General features: G+C 35.3%; 1 protein-coding gene across 6 annotated transcripts in view; it reads left to right on the forward strand.

The window, feature by feature from the left end:
• The window catches only part of Gpr174 (G protein-coupled receptor 174), a 35,826-nt gene extending 17,819 nt beyond the window's left edge, over positions 1 to 18,007 (forward strand). For 3 of the 6 annotated variants that reach the window (XM_027934079.2, XM_027934081.2, XM_027934071.2), the window contains 2 exons: positions 147 to 187; positions 13,247 to 18,007. In XM_027934079.2, coding sequence (XP_027789880.1) covers positions 13,794 to 14,795 — 1,002 coding nt within the window. In that variant the 5' untranslated portion in view covers positions 147 to 187; positions 13,247 to 13,793 and the 3' untranslated portion in view covers positions 14,796 to 18,007. The remainder of the gene's footprint in view (positions 1 to 146; positions 188 to 13,246) is intronic. The other 3 variants (XM_027934089.2, XM_027934085.2, XM_027934076.2) reach the window with 3 other exon arrangements.
• Positions 18,008 to 22,504: the final 4,497 nt, after the last annotated feature.

Genomic DNA, 22,504 nt, shown 5'->3' on the forward strand with positions numbered 1-22,504 from the left:
TTACTGGTATCCAGGAATCCAGCCTTATACTCTGAGTTGATAACAATAGAGTGGAAGAAGCAATTTATCTATAGCAGAAATAAAAGTAAGCAAATAAATTTGTAAGCTGATAAATTTAATTATATATCATTATTTCCCGACTCCAGGTTTTGGGACCAGAGCCTGTTCAACCCATTTTAGGTGCTTGGTGAGTCCCCTGGCTATGGTGGGGGAGGGATTTTTCATTTCCTGCCATGTGAAGGCAGCAGGCTATGCTAGAGAAAGTAAAAATAACACCACATTGCCACAGAGAAGTGTGCTCTACTCCATTTTGGTGCATGTGAATGGAGAGGAAGTGATTTTTTTAAGCCTGATTTGCTTTCATTTTTGCTTTCTTTGATCATAATACAGTATGGCTGCTTAAATGTATATTCTCAAGAGTTGGGATCTTTTAAAAAAGCAATGAGTTGTATACTCTGCCTTAGCTAATGACTAGCAGATTAAGATGGTAAATTTCTAGTTGTATGATTTTTATAAGGTTATATGAACATGAAGCTTTAGGGCCTATTATTGTTCTGAAGGAGGTGCTTTCTTTTTGTTTGTTACCAAAGATTATTCAATATGCTTACCAAATACTTAAACACACACATTGTGATTTTTTTTGTAGGAAATCCTAATTAGTTCAGTGGGATAGTGTCTAGAGTACTTATTCATTGGCAAGGGACCAATAAGGAGAGCAATTTTCTCTAATGGGGAAATGAGGGGCAAGGTATAAGTCTTAAAAAGAAAAAAAATCTTAATGTCATTCTCAGTAAATGAAAAAGAAAAGTTCTCAAGAAGGTAAAATTTGTGATCTCTAAATGCTTTCAGTGGCCAATATAAGTGATTAACCTGATAGCTAAAAATTTACCTTTTTTTAGATTTTATAACTTAAGTGACCTTTAAATGTCATACTGTGAACATCATTCAGAACTGGATATTGAAAACAGTGCTTCTACAAATATAAAGACATTTGTATTGTTCATTTAACAGACAATTTCTAAAAGTCTGCTAAGGGGCTTTAATAAAAAATTATTGTAACTGCTGAGGGAAATACACAGATGTATAGGAAAGTGTTCTCACTTTTAGAGAGTTTATGGTCTAGTAGTTGTACAGACAACGCATTATACCATTGGACAGGATGAAACGTATCAGGCAAATAGAAGTAAAAGAAACATACTGTGGGAATTAAAAAAAAAGGAAGGCTAATTCTAATTGGGATGGCATGAAAACCTTGAGGAGGAAATGAGATTATAAAAATTCTCCTTTAAAGAACTTTCTCATAGGCCGGGCATGGTGGTGCATGACTGTAATTCCAGTGGTTTGGGTGGCAAAGGAATTAGGATCACAAGTTCAAAGCCAGCCTCAGCAACTTAGTGAAGCCCTAAGCAACTTAGTGAGCCCCTATCTCAAAATAAAAAATTAAAAGGACTGAGGATGTGGCTTAGTGGTTAGACTCTCTTGGGTTTAAACTCTGGGAAGTAGGGCTGTTGCTCATATCAAAATGTTGCAAGCAGAGATAAAATATGAATCTTTGTTCATCCTTCCAAAATATTGCTGAATATTGCTTATATTATGCTGGAAAGGTACAAAATGCTTGCATTTGTCAGTGGAGATGTCCTTATTTTCTTGCCTGATTACTTTAAGTAGGTGATGCCTCTCTGGTGTTTCACTTAATCCAGAATACAAGCTCTATTTTTTTTTAATCATCTATAAAATATTGAGAAGAAGGGATTTTCTAGGTTTCTTAGATACTTTTTTAACTTAAACTACAAAATACAAAAAGATAGATGCTGCTTTTGTTTCTTTATTTTATTTTGTTGTAGTTATAGATAGCATTTATTTTATTTGTTTATTTTTATGTTGTGCTGAGGATGAAACCCAGCACTTCACACATGCTAGGCAAGTGCTCTGCTGCTGAGCTACAGCCCCAGTCCTCTGCATTTGTTTTTAAAGACCAAAATCAGTAGCACACAACCTTGGCCTGTAAGTTCTCCTTCTTTGGATCCCAAATTGAGTTATCTTAGTTTTTATTTCAGTGAAATAAAGAGCCATCAAAATTGAATAAAATGTTGCAAATAACACCACTGGATGAAAAAAAAGATTAGTAACAGAACATTATTCAGTGAAGACAAATATGCAAAATTCTAATCACATATTGCCTATGTATCAAGCTCCAGGGACTGGCCTGATCCCAGTACAGACTCAGGATGAGGTCTGTTTTCCTTTAGGACACTTCATCCCTTTCTTAGAGGAGAGCAAATTTCCCAAGTCATTGTGAATCTAGTAACTACAAGACTGTTGTGGGAGGAAGAAGGTGAAAGAGTTCCATATGACTCAATTTTCACCACCTCCTTTCAATCAGTATATACAATGCCATCACAAACAAATGTAACAATAGTTCTGATGAGGATATATAGTATTATTATTAAATAAAGACTTATTATTAAATAATACTGATATTCATATTTAAGGCATATTTCTTCCAGAATCAGAATACAGTGACCTCAAAGTGAGTATGTAACTACCTAGGTTCTTGGAGCGTGGTGCAATAGATTTGCCACAGGAATCCTTGAGTTTAATCAAGAATTCTCCTTGCCTTACTCCTGTAGCCTTCATTAGAGATGGCTTAAGGCAATGGATATCTACAGCTCTCTTCTTTAGTGTGGTGCCTTATGAAGGAGTAGGAATACAAGGCTAAGCAGGCAATACATCAGCAATGTTGTGCTACCATCCTCTCTGCTTCCTCCTAAGTCATGGTGCATAGGGTTGCTATTACTGTTCGAAGATCACTCAAGGAGTCTGTCCATTTTCATTTTAATGACACCTCAGTGTCAGAAACAAGACAGATGCCTCTGAGAATCAGACATTTCTAAAATACTTGATTTGCTTCTACAAATGAGGATTGCTATGCTGCCAAGGAGAAATGTGGGATCACTCATATTGGTTTCTGACATGTGGTCACTGCTCAAGGATTTTAAAGGGTTATTTTCTAAAGTGAGGTCAAAATAATTCATCCAGAATCTTGTTTCATTGATAGGATTCATTCTCAAAGCATAGAAAATATGGTAGAAAATTGAGGTGTAATCTTCTAGATACTTGTTCAGTTTGAGTATGGAAAGACATGCCACCAATACAGGTCCAGCACAAGACTAAAGCTGTGGTACAGTGATGCACACCTATAATCCCAATGGCTTAGGAGGCTGAGGCAGGAGAATCGCAGGTACAAAGCCAGCCTCAGCAAGTTCGTGAGGAACTAAGTAACTAGACCCTATCTCTAGACAAAATATTTTAAAAAAAGAGCTGAGGATGTGGCTTAGTGGTAAAGCACTCCTGGTTTCAATCCCTAGTATCAAAAACAAACAAACAAACAAACAAAAAACTAACAAAACCATGTCACTACAAGAGGCTTATATCAATCTTCTGAAACAGAGTGTTAAATATGCCATACTTCCCTCAAAGCCTAATATCAGGACATGATCAATTATCTGTCATTTAAAATACAGAAATAAGATCTGCATGTTTTAATTGAATTGCCTAGCTCTTATGATATAAACTTTTCCATAGGCATTTTTAAGGGTCGTTGCTGAAGGCTTGATATACACATTTTAGACTAATTACTGAGAAGTAAATAACTAACTTTTGCCACTTGAATTTTAATATTTAAAATCTTAAACTTTAAATAATTTTCCAATAGGTTTCTGAAGACCTTAGTGTCTACTTAGAAGATTCTACATTACCCTTTTGTTCTTTAAAACAAAATGCTATAGATTTTGGATAATAAAGCATGGAGAAAATGACCCCAAAATATAAATAAAACACAAGTAACTGTGGAGGAAAAAGCTACTAGGCACAAAGAACAGAAAAAAGTTAATATGGTCAGTGAGCTGAAAATCAAAGGATGCAAAAGCTCTGTGATTGATTACACATGTTCCAGAAATTGTATTTGTGTGGGGTACTGACATTCCTACTCCTTCATAAGGCATTCCCTGGGCCTGATCTTTAAAGGTGGGAGTCTGGTATTCCCAGCCTAAACTCTTCATATGGGCAAAAGGAGATTGGTTCCCAGACAAGTGGGATATTTTTTCTGTCTTTTTTTTTCTTAAAGGAAGGTATTTTGATGCCTTAAAATCACACCACATTAGGTAGCCACCTACACCCAAAACCATGGCCAGTCCTGGATTGAGGCCCTGGGGACTGGTTTTATTTTCTACTCCACCCTTGCTCTCTCTATCAGACCCCATAAGGTTGGTTTACTCCTCCACTTTCACAGGCTATTAATCCTGTGGAGCAGTGGATAGGGCACACTGTCAAAGAGAAAATTGCAAGAAGGCCTGCAAAAAAGTGAAAATGGCCAGAAGGATCTGATTATCTTGGACCTTAGTTTATTTTATGTAAGCTTGGAAGCTCATAACTTTCCTTTAAAAAAAACCTTCTTCTTGTCCAAATGCTCATGTCTGGTCTGAGACACAAGGTGAACATTCAGAAAAGCTGAGGAAAATCCCCACAGCCGTGTCAGCACTAAGAACAGGAAATACTTACAGTTTTCCCACTGTAACATAACTTGTGATCTTCTGATCATTTCTAAAAAGTGAAAATATTTGAAATTTAATGTGTAAAACGGAACTTTGTGAAATAGTGACTTGCCTTCTAAAAAGACAGTTAGGATAATGCTCCCAGAGTAATAAAAACAGAAGACACTGATAGCCAGATATTTGGGTACATGTAATTCTAAACTGGCTGCTCAGTGTTTTAAAGTACCCATCAAAAGTGATTTAATACTTTCACTAGTGTTTTAAGCTTGTATAGATAAATACGTTTTGAGATCCACTATGAATCACAAGAAAAACAGCAATGAACAAAGTGGAGCATCATTTACATTGTTGGCCAAAGAATGTAGCATATAAGATTCTAAAAAGAAGCATATTTCAGATATAAATAAAGTAGTCTTGGAGTTCACAGGTGGGTATGATCATAACCAGGCAGGGAAAGTGAAAGCCTTCATAGAAAAGGTAGAATTTTTTGACAGTGGCCTTCAAGGATAAGTAAGATTTTGATGGATTCAAGTAAAATATAACAATTTAAGTTGAGGAACAATCAAGAATATAGGTAATGGAGATAGGAAAGCACAGTAAATGCCTGCAAGGACTCTAGCTTAACTTTGGAAACTATGGTATTGTTCTTTTTAACTGAAGGAAGATTCTTCAATTTGAAGGCTCCCAGATTTGGTTTTTGTGAGCTTGTTAAAATGTAGATGCCTTAGCTCCACCCTTTGGCAATTAAGATGCAGTACATCCAGGAATATGCAGTTTAAAAAGCATTGACATTAGCCTAGGAACCACATTTTGAAAGATCCAGTTTTCGAAAAAGGGAAATAATAAAAATGGACACCCGCATACCATGTGGCTAAAACAAGGCCCTGGGAGGTGGAAGCTGCATAAGAGCAGCCTAACTTTTTTTTCATAATAACTTTATTTGATTTATTTTTTTTAATGTGGTGCTGAGGATCAACCCAGGCCTCACATGTGCTAGGCAAGCACTCTACCATTTAACCTCAACCTCAGCCCCCAGCCTAACATTTTTTAATGGACTATAGGGACACGGATGTGGGCAGAGTACTTGTTAATTCTTAGTACAGGTTTGAATATGTCCATCCCCACTACCAATTGGTGTGTACTGCTCTCTAGAATATAAAATAATTGCAAACTATAATATCTAAGGAAAGGCAATGTGACTGGGCATTATCAACTAGTGATGTGAAGCTGGGTGATGACCTTCTTGCTGTCTCCAGTTAATTAAAAGAGTACTTCTCAGAGCAGAGGAAAAGATACTGTTTGCTGAAAACAAAATGGGTTTCAGAACTCAGCAGAGATGTTTAGACTTAGCTAAGTGAAATAACTTCCTGGCAAAGTGGCAATGTTCACAATAACTGTATTGTCTATATATGTGTGTTTCTTTCCTTCATGATTTTGACCTATAGGAGACTCAAAAAAGGTGTCAAAGCTAAAGTGATTTGGGAAGGAACCTCATTGGAGGGTGACATCTAGATAGAATATACCTCTTTCAGATTAAAAAACAAATCCAGTGGAACATCCACTAGGGCAGAACTAGCAAATTCCCTGGAAGAATTTACCAAGCTCATATTTTCTAAAATATGTGCTTAGTGCCATATAGTCAGCTTTCAATTACATGCAGTTCCTGGGCAGGTTTCCCAGAAAGATAGTAAGTTTTTTGACTTTGAAGATCTAAAATAAAATGAAAAGGGGAAGCCTTGAAATTAGCCATGTGTGCTTATCAGAATCAGGAAGAAATTGTTCTGCTCTCTTCTATCCAATATTTGTGATTATTCATGTGTAATAATGGTACAGTTGCCTCCCACACATATGCACACACCTGGTCAGCCTTGTATCCTTTTCGGTCACTTGTGGTACTAGGTCTTCTTTTTTCTTGGCTTACTAAAATGTACACCTAACCCTAACTCTAAAATAAAGTTGATTTTTTGAGCAACTTGTTGGCTATAATGTGGGATTAAGTAGTTTCTGGGCAGGACTCCACACCCCACTTGCTGCTATTATGTCTCAGAGACAACCATTAGGGACTAGGTAATTTGATGGTCTAGTATTTTGATCATTTCCTTTACTTTATTAAAACAGATACATTTATTTTGTGGTGTGGGAGATCGAACCCATGGTTTTCTGCATGAGAGGCAAACACTCTACCAACTGAGCTCTATCCCCAGCCTAAAAAAGATACATATTTTGATGGGTATTTTATCAGCTAACATTATAAAAGCTTAGTCAGATTAAGTTTAACCAAAATGACAAGGTTATCCCTGATATTCGTTTGAACCAGATTGTACTTGGATAAAGCAAATAAAGATCTACTATAACTGAAAGATGCTCTTGAAATAAAAATAATATTCACTGAAGCTCAGGTTTAGAGGAACACATATATATTCATAAACAAATACAATAACTTCCCACAATAATTCCCTAAGAAATCCCTATAAGTTCCAGACACCAGAAACTGATCATACTAAATTTGGACCATTAGTTCCTTCTTTCTTTCTTCCTCCCACCCCCATTCTCAATTGAGGAAGGTTAGGATCCTGAAGTTAGGAAAAATTTTGCTCAAGAAATCTGGTATATTGCTTCAAATAAATCTCTCATTTAAAATTGGAGTCTGTTCAGTGCCTGTTCCAATATGGATTCCATCTTATGCAAAAACAATCTCAAAAGAATAGTGATATACTCTGAAAAAATAATCCTTTCTTTTTTATTCTCAAAATCCCTAGATAAAGAAATATTTATACTCACAGTTGATTTAGGGTTTTCCCATGGTTAGAAGTCTTTTTCATCATCCCAAGCAACTTTTTCTACTTGAAAATAATGTTACATAAACAAAGGGAATGAATCATCAGCTTTCCAGGGAGGAAGCCAGAAGAATCTTAATGGAGATGCTCTCTATTCATTAAGCTAAAATATAAAGTTGGAAATTCATTAATGTGTGGACAACAAGGGAATGACCAAAGGAAGTATAGACTCCCAGATGGTAGCATTGACTTTAAGTTCACTTCAGTTCAAGAGGTGTTCTTTTTTTTATTAGTTACACATGACAGTACAATGATCTTGACAATTCATACACTTGAATCAAATGGGGTATAATATCTCATTTTTCTGATTGTACAGGTTGCAGAATCACATTGGTGTTCTTAACAATTTAGATCATTCCCTTCTTTTAGTGCTTATAGAGTACAATGTGTTTTGCCTATGATCACAGTTTTCAGACTCTACAGTAATTATCATTCTCTCTCTCTCTCAATTATAAGGTTCAATAAGACATGTATCATGTGCCTTTTTCTAAGGTCTTTATTTGAAGAACCAAGTATGGTGCCTGGCACACTATACTTGCTGGATAAATATTTGCTGAGTAAATATTTGATGAATCTCCATGTTCCAAGTTTGGTACTAGGAACTTAGGGGCTACACAGGTGCACAAGTTTCAGTCCATGACTTTAAAAAGTTTCTTGACTAGTTGGAATGGGGTGGGCTGGGCAGGAAGACAATGGCATAAATATGACAAAGACAAAAATTACAGTACTTGACTTGAGAGGCTGAGGCAGGAGGATTGTGAATTCAAAGCCAGCCTCAGCAACTTAACAAGGTCCTAAGCAACTGAGGAAGACCCTGTCTCAAAGAAGAACTTAAAAGGGGCTGGGGATGTTGCTCATTGGTTATGTGCCCTTGGCTCTGGTACCGCCCCCAAAATTATCATACTTAAAGAAAAGGGAGTTAGATACTTTAACAGATTTAAAAATGAGATTCAGAGAAATGGCCTAGCATAGTGGCATTAACTATAAAATATTTCATGAAAAACAAGAAATTTGAGAAAGGACTTTGCTAATAGGTAAAATTGATGGGCAAAAAAGAAGATACTCCAAGTGACTCAGGAGTATTGCAAGTTTCAGATCAACGTGAACTACTAAGTGAGACCCTGTCTCAAAATAAAATAAAAAGGGCTGGGACATAGGTCAGTATTAGAGTATCTCTGGGTTCAATCTCCAGGATCAAAAAAAAAAAAAAAAAAAAAAAGGCTAAGGTAGCAAAATGTGCAAAGAAAATGTTTATGCAAAGAAAAAAGTCGGTTTGATGAGTGGGAGCTCAATTGAGCTGGAATGCTAAGCATAGAGTAGTAGGAGACAAAAACCTAAAGATAAATGGTACTTTATTAAGGAAGCCTTTGAATGTCAGACTCTGTGGTTTGTGATTTGTGGGAAATAGGGAGACGTGAATATTTTTTAGGAAGTTTTCTTAGAAAAGAACTCATAATAGCCTGGTGTAGAATGGAGTAGGGAAAAAAAGAGGAAATACAGAAACCAATTAAGTAATAAAAGCCTAAACTAGAGTAGAAACAATACAAATTTTTAAATTGATATGAAAATTAATTCACTTACATAAAATAACCAGTTGTGATTATTAATATTTCTTGAACACTTATTATTAACCCAGCAATATACTAAGTGCATTATATATTTTTTAACTCAATTCTCATACTGATTCTGTAGGTTGGTAATATGATTATTCTCATTTTGCCAAGGAAAAAATTAAGGACCATAAAGGTTTAGTGTGGTACTAAAGGTCATACAGCTATTAAATGAAGGATCAAGAATTTATTTATTTATTTAGGAAAGTAATTTTTTTATTGGTTGTTCAAAACATTACAAAGCTCTTGACATATCATATTTCATACATTAGATTCAAGTGGGTTATGAACTCCCATTTTTACCCCAAATACAGATTGCGGAATCACATCGGTTACACATCCACATTTTTACATAATGCCATATTAGTAACTGTTGTATTCTGCTACCTTTCCTATCCTCTACTATCCCCCCTCCCCTCCCCTCCCATCTTCTCTCTCTACCCCATCTACTGTAATTCATTTAGGATCAAGAATTTAAATCCAGCTTTTTATGACTTCTAAACAGATTATTTCTCTCATGGTATGGTATTGCTCCTTTAGGAAAATAAATTTAAAAAAAAAAAAAAAAAAAATATATATATATATATATATATATATATATATATATATATATATATATTAGTTGTAGGTGGACACAATACCTTTATTTTATTTGTGTGGTGCTGAGGATCAAACCCAGGGACTCACACATGGGAGATGAGCACTCTACCGCTGAGCCCTAGCCCCAGCCCCAGGAATATATTTAAAAATGGAAAATAAGTGAGAAATTCTCCATATCTCCAAAACTTGATACAGGCTGCCTGGGAAATATTTATTATCTTAAAAATAATAATTAAGTCTAGCTGGGTGCTGTGGCGCATGCCAGTAATCCTAGCAGCTCAGGAGGCTGAGGCAGGAGGATCGTGAGTCCAAAGCCAGCCTCAGCAATGGTGAGGCACTAAGCAACTCAGTGAGACCCTGTCTCTAAATAAAATAGGGCTGGGGATGTGGTTCAGTGCTTGAGTTCCCCTGAGTTCAAACCCTGGTACCAAAATAATAAGTATGTCTGGAATAGAATCTTGTTTGAATTTGGAGAGGTGATCCTTTTTGTTTGGGATATGTTGATTTTTTTTGTCAGTTAATACACATTTACAAAAATTGTTGAATTTAGTAAACACTGAGCACTTACTCTTTGTCTTGCACAGTTCTTGGCTCTGGGTATATAGCAAATAATTAAAACATGCAAGAATATTTTCCTCATGGACTTTGCATTCTAGTAGGGAAATATAAATAAAATAAATTAGTAATAATGATCAAGTAGGTCATTGATGATTGATATGGATAAAATAATTTCAGAGGTCAGTTGGGAAGGGCTAGGAGAGAGTTTCAATTTTAAATAGGAAGATCAAGGAAAGCCTCATTGAAAGGTAACAATGTGTGAGTATGAGTAAGCATGGTTGGGTTAGTACATAGTAAGGGCACTTAACATCAGTTCTTATCAACTTTCAAGTAAGTGATACAGTATTGTTAACTATAGTCTCCATGTTATACAATACATCCACAAACATATTAATTTTGTAATTGAAAATTTATACCCTTTGACCAACATTGCCCCATCTCCCATTCCATCCCTAACCTCTCACAACCCCTATTCTACCCTCTGCTTTTATGAGTTTGGCTTTTTATATTCCATATATATGTGTGCTCATGCAGTATTTGCCTTTCTTTGCCTGACTTATTTCACTTCACATAATGCTCTCCAGGCTCATCTATATTGTTGTAAATAATTGAATTTCCCCTTTTTATTGTTTAAACAGCAGGAGGCCATGGGAAAGTACTGGGGTATGGAATCTACCAAATTATGCTATGTTCATGTATGAATATACTGCAATGAATCCTGATTTTTATATGTATTTATACATGTATAATGTGCTAATTAAAATAATGATGATAATAGAAGGGAGATCAGTAGAGTAAAGCAAGTGTATCAGGGGGAGGGAGGAGGGTAGTGAAAGGATAGTTACTGGGCATATGTGATTGCTAAGACTGTTTTATATGTATGTTCAAATGTGGTATATGAATCCCACTATAATATATAATATTAATGCACTAATAAAAAGAAATTTAAAGAAAACTGCAGATCAAAAAGAAAAAAAATTGGTAAAGAACTTTTCATCCTGTATATGTACCACATTTTTTTATTCATCCTTTAAAGTTTAGTTAGCTTGATTCCACATTGAACACAGAAATAAACGTGCAAAAAGAGAAATCTCAAGGCTAAGGAAATAGCTCAGTTGGAAGAGTGCTTACCTTGCATGCACAAGGCTAAGGAAATAGCTCAGTTGGAAGAGTGCTTACCTTGCATGCACAAGGACCTGGGTTCAATTCCTAGTACTACAGACAAAAATCTCTTCAACATATCATTTCCTTTGGATACATATCCAGATATGAGATACCATTATTTTCCATAATGGCCACACCAATTTACCACCAACAGTGTAGAAGGATTTCCTTTTCTCCCCATTCTCATCCCAACTTGTTATCTTTTGCCTCTTAAACAATAAATATTCTTAAAGGAGTGAAGTGATATTGTGCTTTGATTTGCCTTTCCCTGATGATTAGTGACCTTTAGCACCTTTTTATATACTTGTTGTTTGCCGGCTAATTTTCTGTCACCTAATCAAAATCACTACCTGTGAAAATATTTCAAACATATACTTCAGTTTGGGAGCTGAACGACCTTGAGTATGACAACTCTTTATCCTTTACGGTTGTTCTGAGCTGTGTGTTGTATCACCATTGTCTTTCCTTGCCTGACTTATTTCACTTCACACTTATTTCCTTTATGGTGATATAAAGGAGCTAGATTATTTTGCATCATCTTTATCTAAAAAATCTCAATGTTTAACCTCTTGAACTTGAATGCATACATAATTGTTCATGTTACTCATCATGCCTTTTAAATGAAGTGAGCACCCTATCTTTGAACAACGTGCTATTTTACTTAGCAGGCAATTGAGGCAAAATAATAACAATAACAATTTCTTCAGAGGCTGGATCATGCATGCTTCAAGCCACATGGATTTGATAATCCAAAGCAGGATGTTTCATAATTCCCATTTCATTTTGTTCTTCCCACGTATCTTTAAAGTCAGTTAAGTCCTCCTAGATTTCAGCAGCCTTGAGGCAACTCTCCAAGTCCCTAAGCTAAAATTTGTTTACCTCAGAACAAGGGTCATGGACCCAGCTGAGTCAACTTTCTGGGGATTTTCATTCTCTGTTCTGGTGCTATGGTCTATTGTCTTGGATCATTAAGAGGTGACTAAATGACCCATGTAAATGGAAGTATTTAAAGAGAGGCTTGTTGCCCACTGATTTTCAGACATCTGGGATGTATTTGGATCAAATCAGTGGCCCCCAAATGATGGTTCAAGGACAAATGCTGGGCTGGCTATATCAGAATCATATGGGGAGCTTTTAAAAAATGAGTTTTGGGCCCTACCCCAAACATACTGAATCAGAATCTCTGGAGGAAACACCAGGAAAACTATAATTAAAAAAATCTTCCCCACATTAGTCTGAGGATATGTGAAGTTTGTGAAATTATAGTCTATATTAGAGATTCTCAAATGTTAATGTGCAGAAGAATCACCTGGGGGTACTCGTTAAAAATGCAGATTCTGATTCTGAAGATCAAAGGAGGAACCTGAGACTCTTCTGAATCTCTAACAAGCTCCCATGTGATATTGATTCATAGATTTGGAAGAACAAGGGGCTAGATTATTTCTGAGGTTCCTTCTACCTATACTTTCCTGTAGAAAGAAAGTGCCTTGTAGAATCTGTAGCATATTACCCTCACTCACATAAAAAACTTTCCATTTAAACAGATATATATACACAAAGTATTGTTAACTATAGTCTCCATGTTATACAATACATCCACAAACATATTAATTTTGTAATTGAAAATTTATACCCTTTGACCAACATATATAAATATGTTATATATATATATATATATATATATATATATATATATATATATAGTTTAAATAAATATATATATATGTTATATATATATATAGTTTAAATAAATATATATATAGTTTAAATATATATATATAGTTTAAATATATATATATATAGTTTAAATATATATATATATATATATATATATATATATATATATATATATTCTTTGTATAGGATTTTTCTTTTTTATAAAAATGTGCCAGACAATAATTAACTTGTTTTCTTTCACTTGCAGCTCTGCCTGTTTCTCACTTAGCTTTCAACACATATCTGAAAATGTCCCAGAAAACTAATTGTCCAAGTTAATCATCGTGGAAAGTGGGTGACCCATTGTACACAAATGCGAACCTTTCTTCTGCGTGAGCCAAAAAAGAAAAGCAGCCTGCCAAACACCTGTAAAAAGATGGCTATCATCATATGGGAATTTGAAGATCTGTTATATGGCACAGTCATGATCCAAATGGGAAAAAAAACAACTGTCATGATGTCCTAGGAGGCTTTACAATAAACAACAGAAGAAAATTATAACGGTTTTCCATCTGTGCTTGCAAACTAGACTTCCATGTAGTTACTCCAGATAAATCCAAGGAAATTGTGCAGATAATTCTTTGAAAAGTCCCCAAATCATACATAGAGGCTAACATATGTGGCAAAAAGAAAATTATTTTATGCTGTTTCTTCAACCCATTTACAATCCATATTTTAGAAAGAACAGGATTTAATCAATTGTGAATTTAGGTTTTAAATCACCATCAAACAAAACAGTTTCTCCAGAAAGAATCATGCTTGCTAATGACACATGTAACAGGACAAATGGAGACAACACAGATTTTCGGTACTTCATCTATGCAGTGACATACACTGTCATTCTTGTGCCAGGTCTTATAGGGAACATATTAGCCTTGTGGGTATTTTATGGTTATATGAAAGAAACAAAACGGGCTGTAATATTTATGATAAACTTAGCCATTGCTGACCTATTACAAGTTCTTTCCCTACCACTGAGGATATTTTATTACTTGAACCATGACTGGCCATTTGGACCTGGCCTCTGTATGTTCTGTTTCTACCTAAAGTATGTCAATATGTATGCGAGCATCTACTTCTTGGTTTGCATCAGTGTGCGAAGATTTTGGTTTCTCATGTACCCATTTCGCTTTAATGACTGCAAACAGAAATATGACTTATATATCAGTATTGCTGGCTGGCTGATCATCTGCCTTGCCTGTCTACTATTCCCACTCCTCAGAACCAGTGATGACACCCCAGGCAACAGAACCAAATGTTTCGTGGACCTTCCTACCAGGAATGTCAATCTGGCCCAGTCTGTTGCCATGATGACTGTTGGAGAATTGGTTGGGTTTATTACTCCTCTTCTGATTGTCCTGTATTGTTCCTGGAAGACAGCTTTATCACTGCAAGATAAGTATCCTGTTGCTCAAGACCTTGGAGAGAAAAAGAAAGCCTTGAAGATGATTCTAACTTGTGCAGGGGTATTTCTAATTTGCTTTGCACCTTATCACTTCAGTTTTCCTTTAGATTTCCTGGTCAAGTCCAATGAAATTAAAAGCTGCCTAGCCAGAAGAGTGATTTTAATTTTTCATTCTGTGGCTTTGTGTCTTGCTAGTCTAAATTCCTGCCTTGACCCAGTCATATACTATTTCACCACTAATGAGTTCAGAAGACGTCTTTCAAGACAAGATTTACATGATAGCATCCAACTCCATACAAAATCCTTTGTGAGTAACCATACCAATTCTACCATAGCAACTGAATTATGCTAAATAACAAATGGAATGAGGCCTGGAGAGCAAGTACATCAGAATACATTTGCAATTCCCCAAGCTACAGGGAAGTACTCACAGGAAGCATTCATAACTTTTCAGTTGTATTCTCTTACCTGTATGGGGAATTCACATTTTCATGGTAGTAACTATTTGCAGCATTACGTTCCACAATCATTGATGTTGACCTGTCCATGTAGTAATTTCTCATCAGGTCTTTTAAGACTGAAACTAAACTATAAAATTTTAATGACATTCTGTACATATATGCTCTCATCTAGAGTCAATGACTTTATCTGTGAACCTAAGTTGCAATGAGATTACTAGCTTGGGGCTACCTTAAACACCTGAGATTATTACTACAAATATTGAGTCTCTATATTCAGAGGAAGTGCAGTTATCTATTTATAATAGTAATCACATTTTACATTCCAACAACATAATTTTGGTTGTATTTTAAATAGGGTGGATATATTACTCTGTGTAAACAAAATTTTATAAACATTGACTCGCTTTTATCTTCCATGTGTGTGATTGGATTCCAAGGTTTAAAGACACAAATAGCTATTTTCTTCATTCAATGTCAACTTGAAACATCATTTGTTACATCTCTTCAGTGAATCAAAATCTGAACTCAGGACTCTGGTATGTTTTAACTAATAACAACCACATCTACATAAAATAACTCTTTGTGATTGTATATGATGCCACCTTGAATCTATCCAGGGCAGATAGTTTGCCAAAGACAATCCAAGGTGACCCAAATGACCTATAGGCCCAGGAGAAAGCAGAAAGGAACTAATCACAGTTCCGTCTCTCAAACTATTTCCAATGAACATCTCTGGAAATGTATGAAGATGCACAATAGAGGGAATCTTCATCATGTTTCTAGAGTTACATTGAGGTAACTCTGATAGTTAACTGCACTTACTGATCATATGGAAGAAATAGGGCACTAATTAATCACTAAGTTTAGGCTAGAATGGAAAGATGAAACAAAGTTAACTATGCCTCTTAAAAACATCATCACATTATGTTTTTTATTCCAGGCTAGGTGTTATCTGTAAATCCATCTACACAAGCCAGAGTAGAGTTTGGAGGCAGTCATGTGGATCATTTTTCTTGTTCAGCTTTGCCCCAGCCATATCAATCTGAAAGCCTGCACAGCTCACATCCCAGCAAATGGGGAAGGCAATTCTTTCATCTGTTGAAAAAAGTGTGGAAGATAATTTTGGCATCTTTGGACACACCTTACAATTGCTTTGTCTGTTACCTGTTTGGTACTATTATGGAGGACAAACCTAGGATATGAGTAGTAATTAAACCTGAGGTCATAAATATTAGCATGTTTTACAACATGATTTAGCAAAAAGCTCTAACTTTAAAAAAATGTTCTATCTAAAATTGGTGTCCTGTAATGAAGACACATTCTACTTTTCATCAAGAAAGGATGCAGAATCCAAGCAATGGTTTTAACATATATAGAGGAAGGTTTAGTTTTAGGCACATAGTTATGATACTAATATGTTTATGGGAAAAGCTGGTGAAATCGAAATGAATTCTAAAAGCTAAGATTAACAGGACATTTTATAAAGTTTTCCTCTGGGCAATTGTTTATTTGACTTGTACTTTGATATAAAAATAATACCATATTAGAAAGATGACTCTGTGCTGCTAGTAATAGTGTATCTGTGTATCTTCTAATAATTCATCATAAGGTACATGTTTTGATGTATTAAATGAGTGTTAAAATTTAAGAAGAGTAACTGTAACTGGTGTATGTTTGCTTCAAAGTGATTTGTGTTTGAGTATAATTTAATGTTGTAATAAGATTCCAAGTAATCATTATGTGGAATTGTGAAACAACTGTAGGTACTTGTGATGGGAGGATTCTGTCTAAATTCTGTGCTTACTATTTCCTAGATTTACATGAATTACACTTCTTAGGATCACATGGGGATACTATTGATTTAATTTTATTAACATTGATTTCATTTTAAACATTTTCTCTTGAAGGGGAGAAGAAACATTTCTAGGAGTTTATTGACATTCTTGGAGGTTTGATTGAAGGCAGAATCCATTTGTTAGGCAGCCCATTTATATCATTAAATAGAAGACAAGTGCCCAGTGTTCTTAGGTTACTTAATGAAGACCACCTCTTCTATAAGGCCTACTCATCTAGGTTTGCATCAGTTCTCTGATTTCCTTTGTTCACCCCACACATACATACACACCTCATCAATACATTTTATCTTCTGCCCCATTCCCATGCTCTTCTAGGCAATAATCTGATCAACTCATTCATACTATGGTGCTAATGACTAATGTTAGCTTAATATTTGTCCATGGATATAAGAATTCCAGACTGTATGACTAGGCATTATTATAAAGTGGTGAATTTCAGTGGAGGGATTGCAAACACTGAAGCAGACAGACTGGAATGAAAGTGGGTCATATAGCAGTGCTTTTCAGATTACATATAGTAAGTGACCAACTACATTGCTGACCATTAGGGGGCTGCTAAATTCTAAGAAACATATTCATAAATGTGGCTATCAGTTTCTCAGATCTCTGTTTTTTTTTCTTTTTGCCTCGTTCCCTCCCAACTGTGGACCCAATTTCCAGGGGAAAATCCAAACTAGGAAAGAAGTCTTGATGTGGCTATTATGCAGGTAGTTGTCTCCTCCTGGAGATTCCCCATTCTTTGGAGAATCTTCCCTTCAGTTCTCTCACTTAGCTCTCTGGATTTTATGTAATGGGGGTACAAATAGTAAACACTCACCTATGGTAACATACAATTCAAGGTAAATGGTCTCACATTTCCTATGTAAAATTGTTTAAAGTATAATTTCAAAATGCAAGCATAATGATTCCAATACTTTTCAATATGAAGTGATTTTAATGTTATTACTATTGTCTTTATTGTTATTGTTATTATTATACTCAAATGGGTTATGTGTTTTCATTGTCCCTCATTAAGCAGAAAATTCCTTCAATGGGCAATTTCATGAAGAAGAGCCATCTGCCCCAGGAACAACAGACCAGACCCTCTTGGCCTGAAAGGGTGCATTGGTGGACTCTTGTGCAACCTAATTTTTATCTCACTTTTTGTTTTGACTCCCAAGATACTGTGAAATGTTGCACTTGGAGTTTATTTGCAGCTATAATTTATAATACACCTTTTAATAATAAAGATTGTTTATGTGGTTATATTTTCTGCCTCTAGAAGTCATTGTGTATTCAATTTAGCCTCTTTTTTTAGTAAACCAATAGACTTGAGTGTATTAGTGTTCTCACGCATGTGGATACACATGAATAAAAGAGACTGAGACTCTCCTTTTCTTTTTTCCTCTGTTGTAGAGGTATATCCAGTTCTCAAAGAGAAAGGTGAGCCACTTCCTTCACCCTATTATATTCTGTTCCCCTCTTCTCCCACAGATAGACATTTTACTATCTAAATTATTTCTCACCCTATCCGTGGGCTACTTAAAACCCTTTCTTTTCAATAAGAGGGCAGAGGGAATGTTTTCTTTTTATTCTTAAGGTTTATATGACATGGCAGTCTCTGTTTGTTCTTGTGGAATGGCAAGGAAAAATCCATCCTCTATTTCCCCCCTCTGCCCTTCTTAAAGAAGATATACTTAAACAACAACAACAACAACAACAACAAAATCAAGTCAGGAAAAACCTTTAGTCTTCTTCTCAGCCTAGCTCTTTTTTCCTCCTTGAGCAGTTCCTTACTCATCTCATCTATGTCCCTAGTGCTTTTAGGAAGTTGAGTTATATTCTGTTATAACCAAGTTATTAGAAAATACACATTTTGGCTCTCTCAGAAAGTCTTTCCCTGGAAATGGTAAAGTTTTTCCAAATGAGGAATTTCTGATGTTCTGGTAGACCTGAATAAAATAATAAAATTATAAATGTATAATTTCCCCCATGCTTCAAATGGCCTCAAGTCATATAGAGAACTCTTCTGTGCCCCTTGAAGCCAGCTCACAAATAACTCCATTGCTTTCAATGGAGTGGTGGTGGTTGTGGAGAGGAAGTGAGAGATAAACTTTTGAGTAAATGTAGCTGTTTTAACTTACTTATTCCTTAATTTGTAAAGAATGAAGTGAGTGTGTGTGTGTGTGTGTGTGTGTGTGTGTGTGTGTAGCAGAGGGTGGGAGAAGAATGAACTTTACAAAAAATGTCCTCAACAGAACTTTTCAGCCATATCCACTACTTGATTTTACCACCACCACTTATATTATTGATAAAATTCTCTTCATCTAACTCTCTATGCACATCTTCTGATGCATCCTTAGCCTTACATATGCCTTCTTTTATCTCTTCAAAGAAAATAATGCAACTGTTCCATGGAAAGGATGGTCATTAGGCCCACCTCCAGTGTCTTCTTTTATAGGAACTTCTAAATTTTTGTTTTTGATTTTTGAAAACCTGGGATTGAACTCAGGGGCACTCAACCACTGAACCACATCCCCAGCCCTATTTTGTATTTTATTTAGAGACAGGATATCACTAAGTTGCATAGCACCTTGCTGTTGCTGAGGCTGGCTTGGAACTCGTGATCCTCCCATCTCAGCCTCCCAAGCTGCTGGGATTACAGGCATGCACCACCCCACCCAGCGGAACTCCTAAAATTTGATTCCGGCCTATAATGATGAGATTTGGGGGAGCTTTTCTAAAACATATTGAATATCTGAAAATTATAAGAAGACTGATAGCATTCATACTATTCATGTGCTAATAAAATAAGAAGACAAAAATAAAAATAGTTCAAAGAAATGATAGTACAAGTTATGTACTCAAGGATTGAAAGCATAAAGGACGTAGTCTTACTAAAAACTGACCACACCACCTTTGCATAAAGTAAAACATTTAATACTGACTTTAAAATTGTCTAATCTCACAAGTTTAACTTTTTCACTGACACATATTTAAAGAAAAATGATACACAGTACATTCTACTATGGAAAAGTTCAAACATATTCAAAGAGGAGCAATTAATATAATAAAGTCCTAGTATTCAACTCCAGACAATATCAGTGCATGACAAACTTTCTCTGTTGTATGCAAGCTTTGACTCCTGTATCCTAGATTAAAATATATTCAAACATTATCTAATTTTATTTGTAAATATTTTAGTAAGTTATAGTGCTATTTCTATGAACCATTCAGTGTATGGTCAAAAGGTAATGAGAAATAAAAAACTGATTTTAAATGCTCTACAATGATGTCAAACACTAAATTCCAACAAGTAAAATTCCCTTTTGATCAATCTGAACAAGTTCCAACTCAGATACAAATATTCATTAACATGACTCTATTTCCTTTAGGTGAACCCTTTTCTACTTCACAGGAGTGATGGAGACTAGCACTGAATTCTGTTCAGTGATTACTGGGTCCAAATTTATTATAGATTTTTATGGGAAGGAATTGACTCTAATAAATTCAGTTCCACTAAATGTAAAAATATCAATGGTGACAAACTGCCTTTTCATTTTAGTTAAAAATTTTATTCACAAAACAATACTGAGAATAGTATTAGAATGTGTCTATGTAAATGTATATCCTTTAATATTTTTGAAATCTATGCCATAGTTATGTGAACTCTGTGACTATTACTTAGAGTTAGGTGGCTAAAGTTCTCTAAATTTTACCTCCCTCAGGCACAGCACATATTCATATTTTGTATCTGTCCTGATAAGAAAAGAATAGTTAGACTATGAGTTCAGCTGTTGTTAATAGAATTGTGACTTAAACTATATAGAAACACATTTTTTTCTTTTTCATGTAGAAGTCTAAGCCAGTATGGTAGCTTTTATTTTTCATGATGTTAAAAGATCCAGGCTCTTGTCTTATAACACCAATATTTTTTAAATATGTATTTTTATTCTAATTAGTTTTATGTGATAGTAGAATGTATTTCGACATATTATACATATATAGAGTATAACTTCTCATTCTTCCGGTTGGACATGATGTGGAATTTTACATGATGTACAACCAATGTGTAATCATATATGCACATAGGATAGTAATGCCCAATTCATTCTACTATCCTTCATATCCCCACACCCCTCCCTTCCTTTCCTTCATTTCTCTTTGTCTAATCCAAAATACTTCTGTTCTTTCCTACCCTCCCCTTATTGTGAATTAGCATCTGCATATCAGAGAAAACATTTGGCCTTTGGTGTTTGGGAATTGGCTTATTTCACTTAGCATTATATTTTCCAGTCCTACCCATTTACCAGCAAATGACATAATTTCATTTTACTTTATGGTTGAGAAATATTCCATTGTGTATAAATACCACAGTTTCTTTCTCCATTCATCTGTTGAAGGGCACCTACATTGGTTCCATTGTTTAGTTATTGTGAACTGAGCTGCTATAAACATTGATGTGGCCACATCATTGTAGTATGTTGATTTTAAGTCCTTTGGGTATATATCAAGGAGTGGGATAGCTGGGTCAAATGGTAGTTCTGTTCCAGGTTTTCTGAGGAATCTCCAAACTGCTTTCCATATTGGCTGCACCAATTTGCAGTCTCACCAGCAATGTATGAGTGTACCTTTTTCCTTGGTTGCTTTCTTTGCACCTAAATGGTACAAGATATTGTTTTGAAAAAGTTTAATTGTAAGGTCAGTAGGTTCACATAACTCCAGCATATTGGATTCTTAGTTCTTACATAAGCAACTGAAGGCCAATGGAAATAGCAAAATGAAACTTAATGATTAGAAACTGACAACTAACAACCAACTAGGGACGTTTCACCCAAATAAGGCAAATGCCTTAGTTTAAGTTGCAAGCAGGCAATCAAATGATTTCTTAATTTGATTCTGCATGTAACCTATAAAACCTTGATTCTCACACAGCTTGGAAGAGGTTTCTAAATCTCTTCTTATTCTTGTTCTGAGGGTGACCCAATTTATGAACCATCCTTTGCTCAATTAAATTTAAATTTAACTTGTCTAAATTTTTCTTTTAGTGATATCTTATCACATTAATGTTATTGAAATGGGGGAGTGCAGGTATGTATCTTCCCTAAAGTTGATGACTGGATATTGGTAATATCCTCCTGCATGCAACTCACTGGCTTGAAATTGATGACATGGCCCCACCAAGCTGCCAGGAAGTAAAGAATTTGCAGTCATTATTCCAGGTGGGCACTTGTTAAATTAAGAATTGAACAATCTTTTTTTTTTTTTTTATTGAAGAAGTGGAAAATACATATGGAGGAACAATGTGTATTCTCTTTTTTTCTAGGGATTCAAGGGTTATAGGGATGTCATTTGTCCGAAACATTTCATCTATACCACAAACCCCAGCCGTCCTTTGTATACTCATCTCATTTTGTACAATCTCTACTTCCCTGAAATGGTGCAGCACCTTCTCTTCCACCTTGGGTTATTTAACACACCCAATGACACAAACATCTACAAGCAAATGGAACAGCATCTTAAAAGTCATGGCAAAGGTGTCCTGGCACTGTATGGACAAGGGTTAATGTCAGCAAGATGGAGAACCAAAGAGGTGGATATCAGAGGTGCCTATACTTTCTTCATACTGTTTCCAGAGAGAAAGCAACACTCCCTTTTCTGACAACACATCAATGAATCAGCTCAGGTGCAGCACTGGCCTCAAATTTAATTACTTTAAGAAATTAAATTGCTTTAAAATGTCTTTAGAATATCTCTTCCTTCCA

The sequence above is a fragment of the Marmota flaviventris genome, chromosome X (genome assembly GCF_047511675.1).
Source record: "Marmota flaviventris isolate mMarFla1 chromosome X, mMarFla1.hap1, whole genome shotgun sequence".
NCBI lineage: Eukaryota > Metazoa > Chordata > Mammalia > Rodentia > Sciuridae > Marmota > Marmota flaviventris.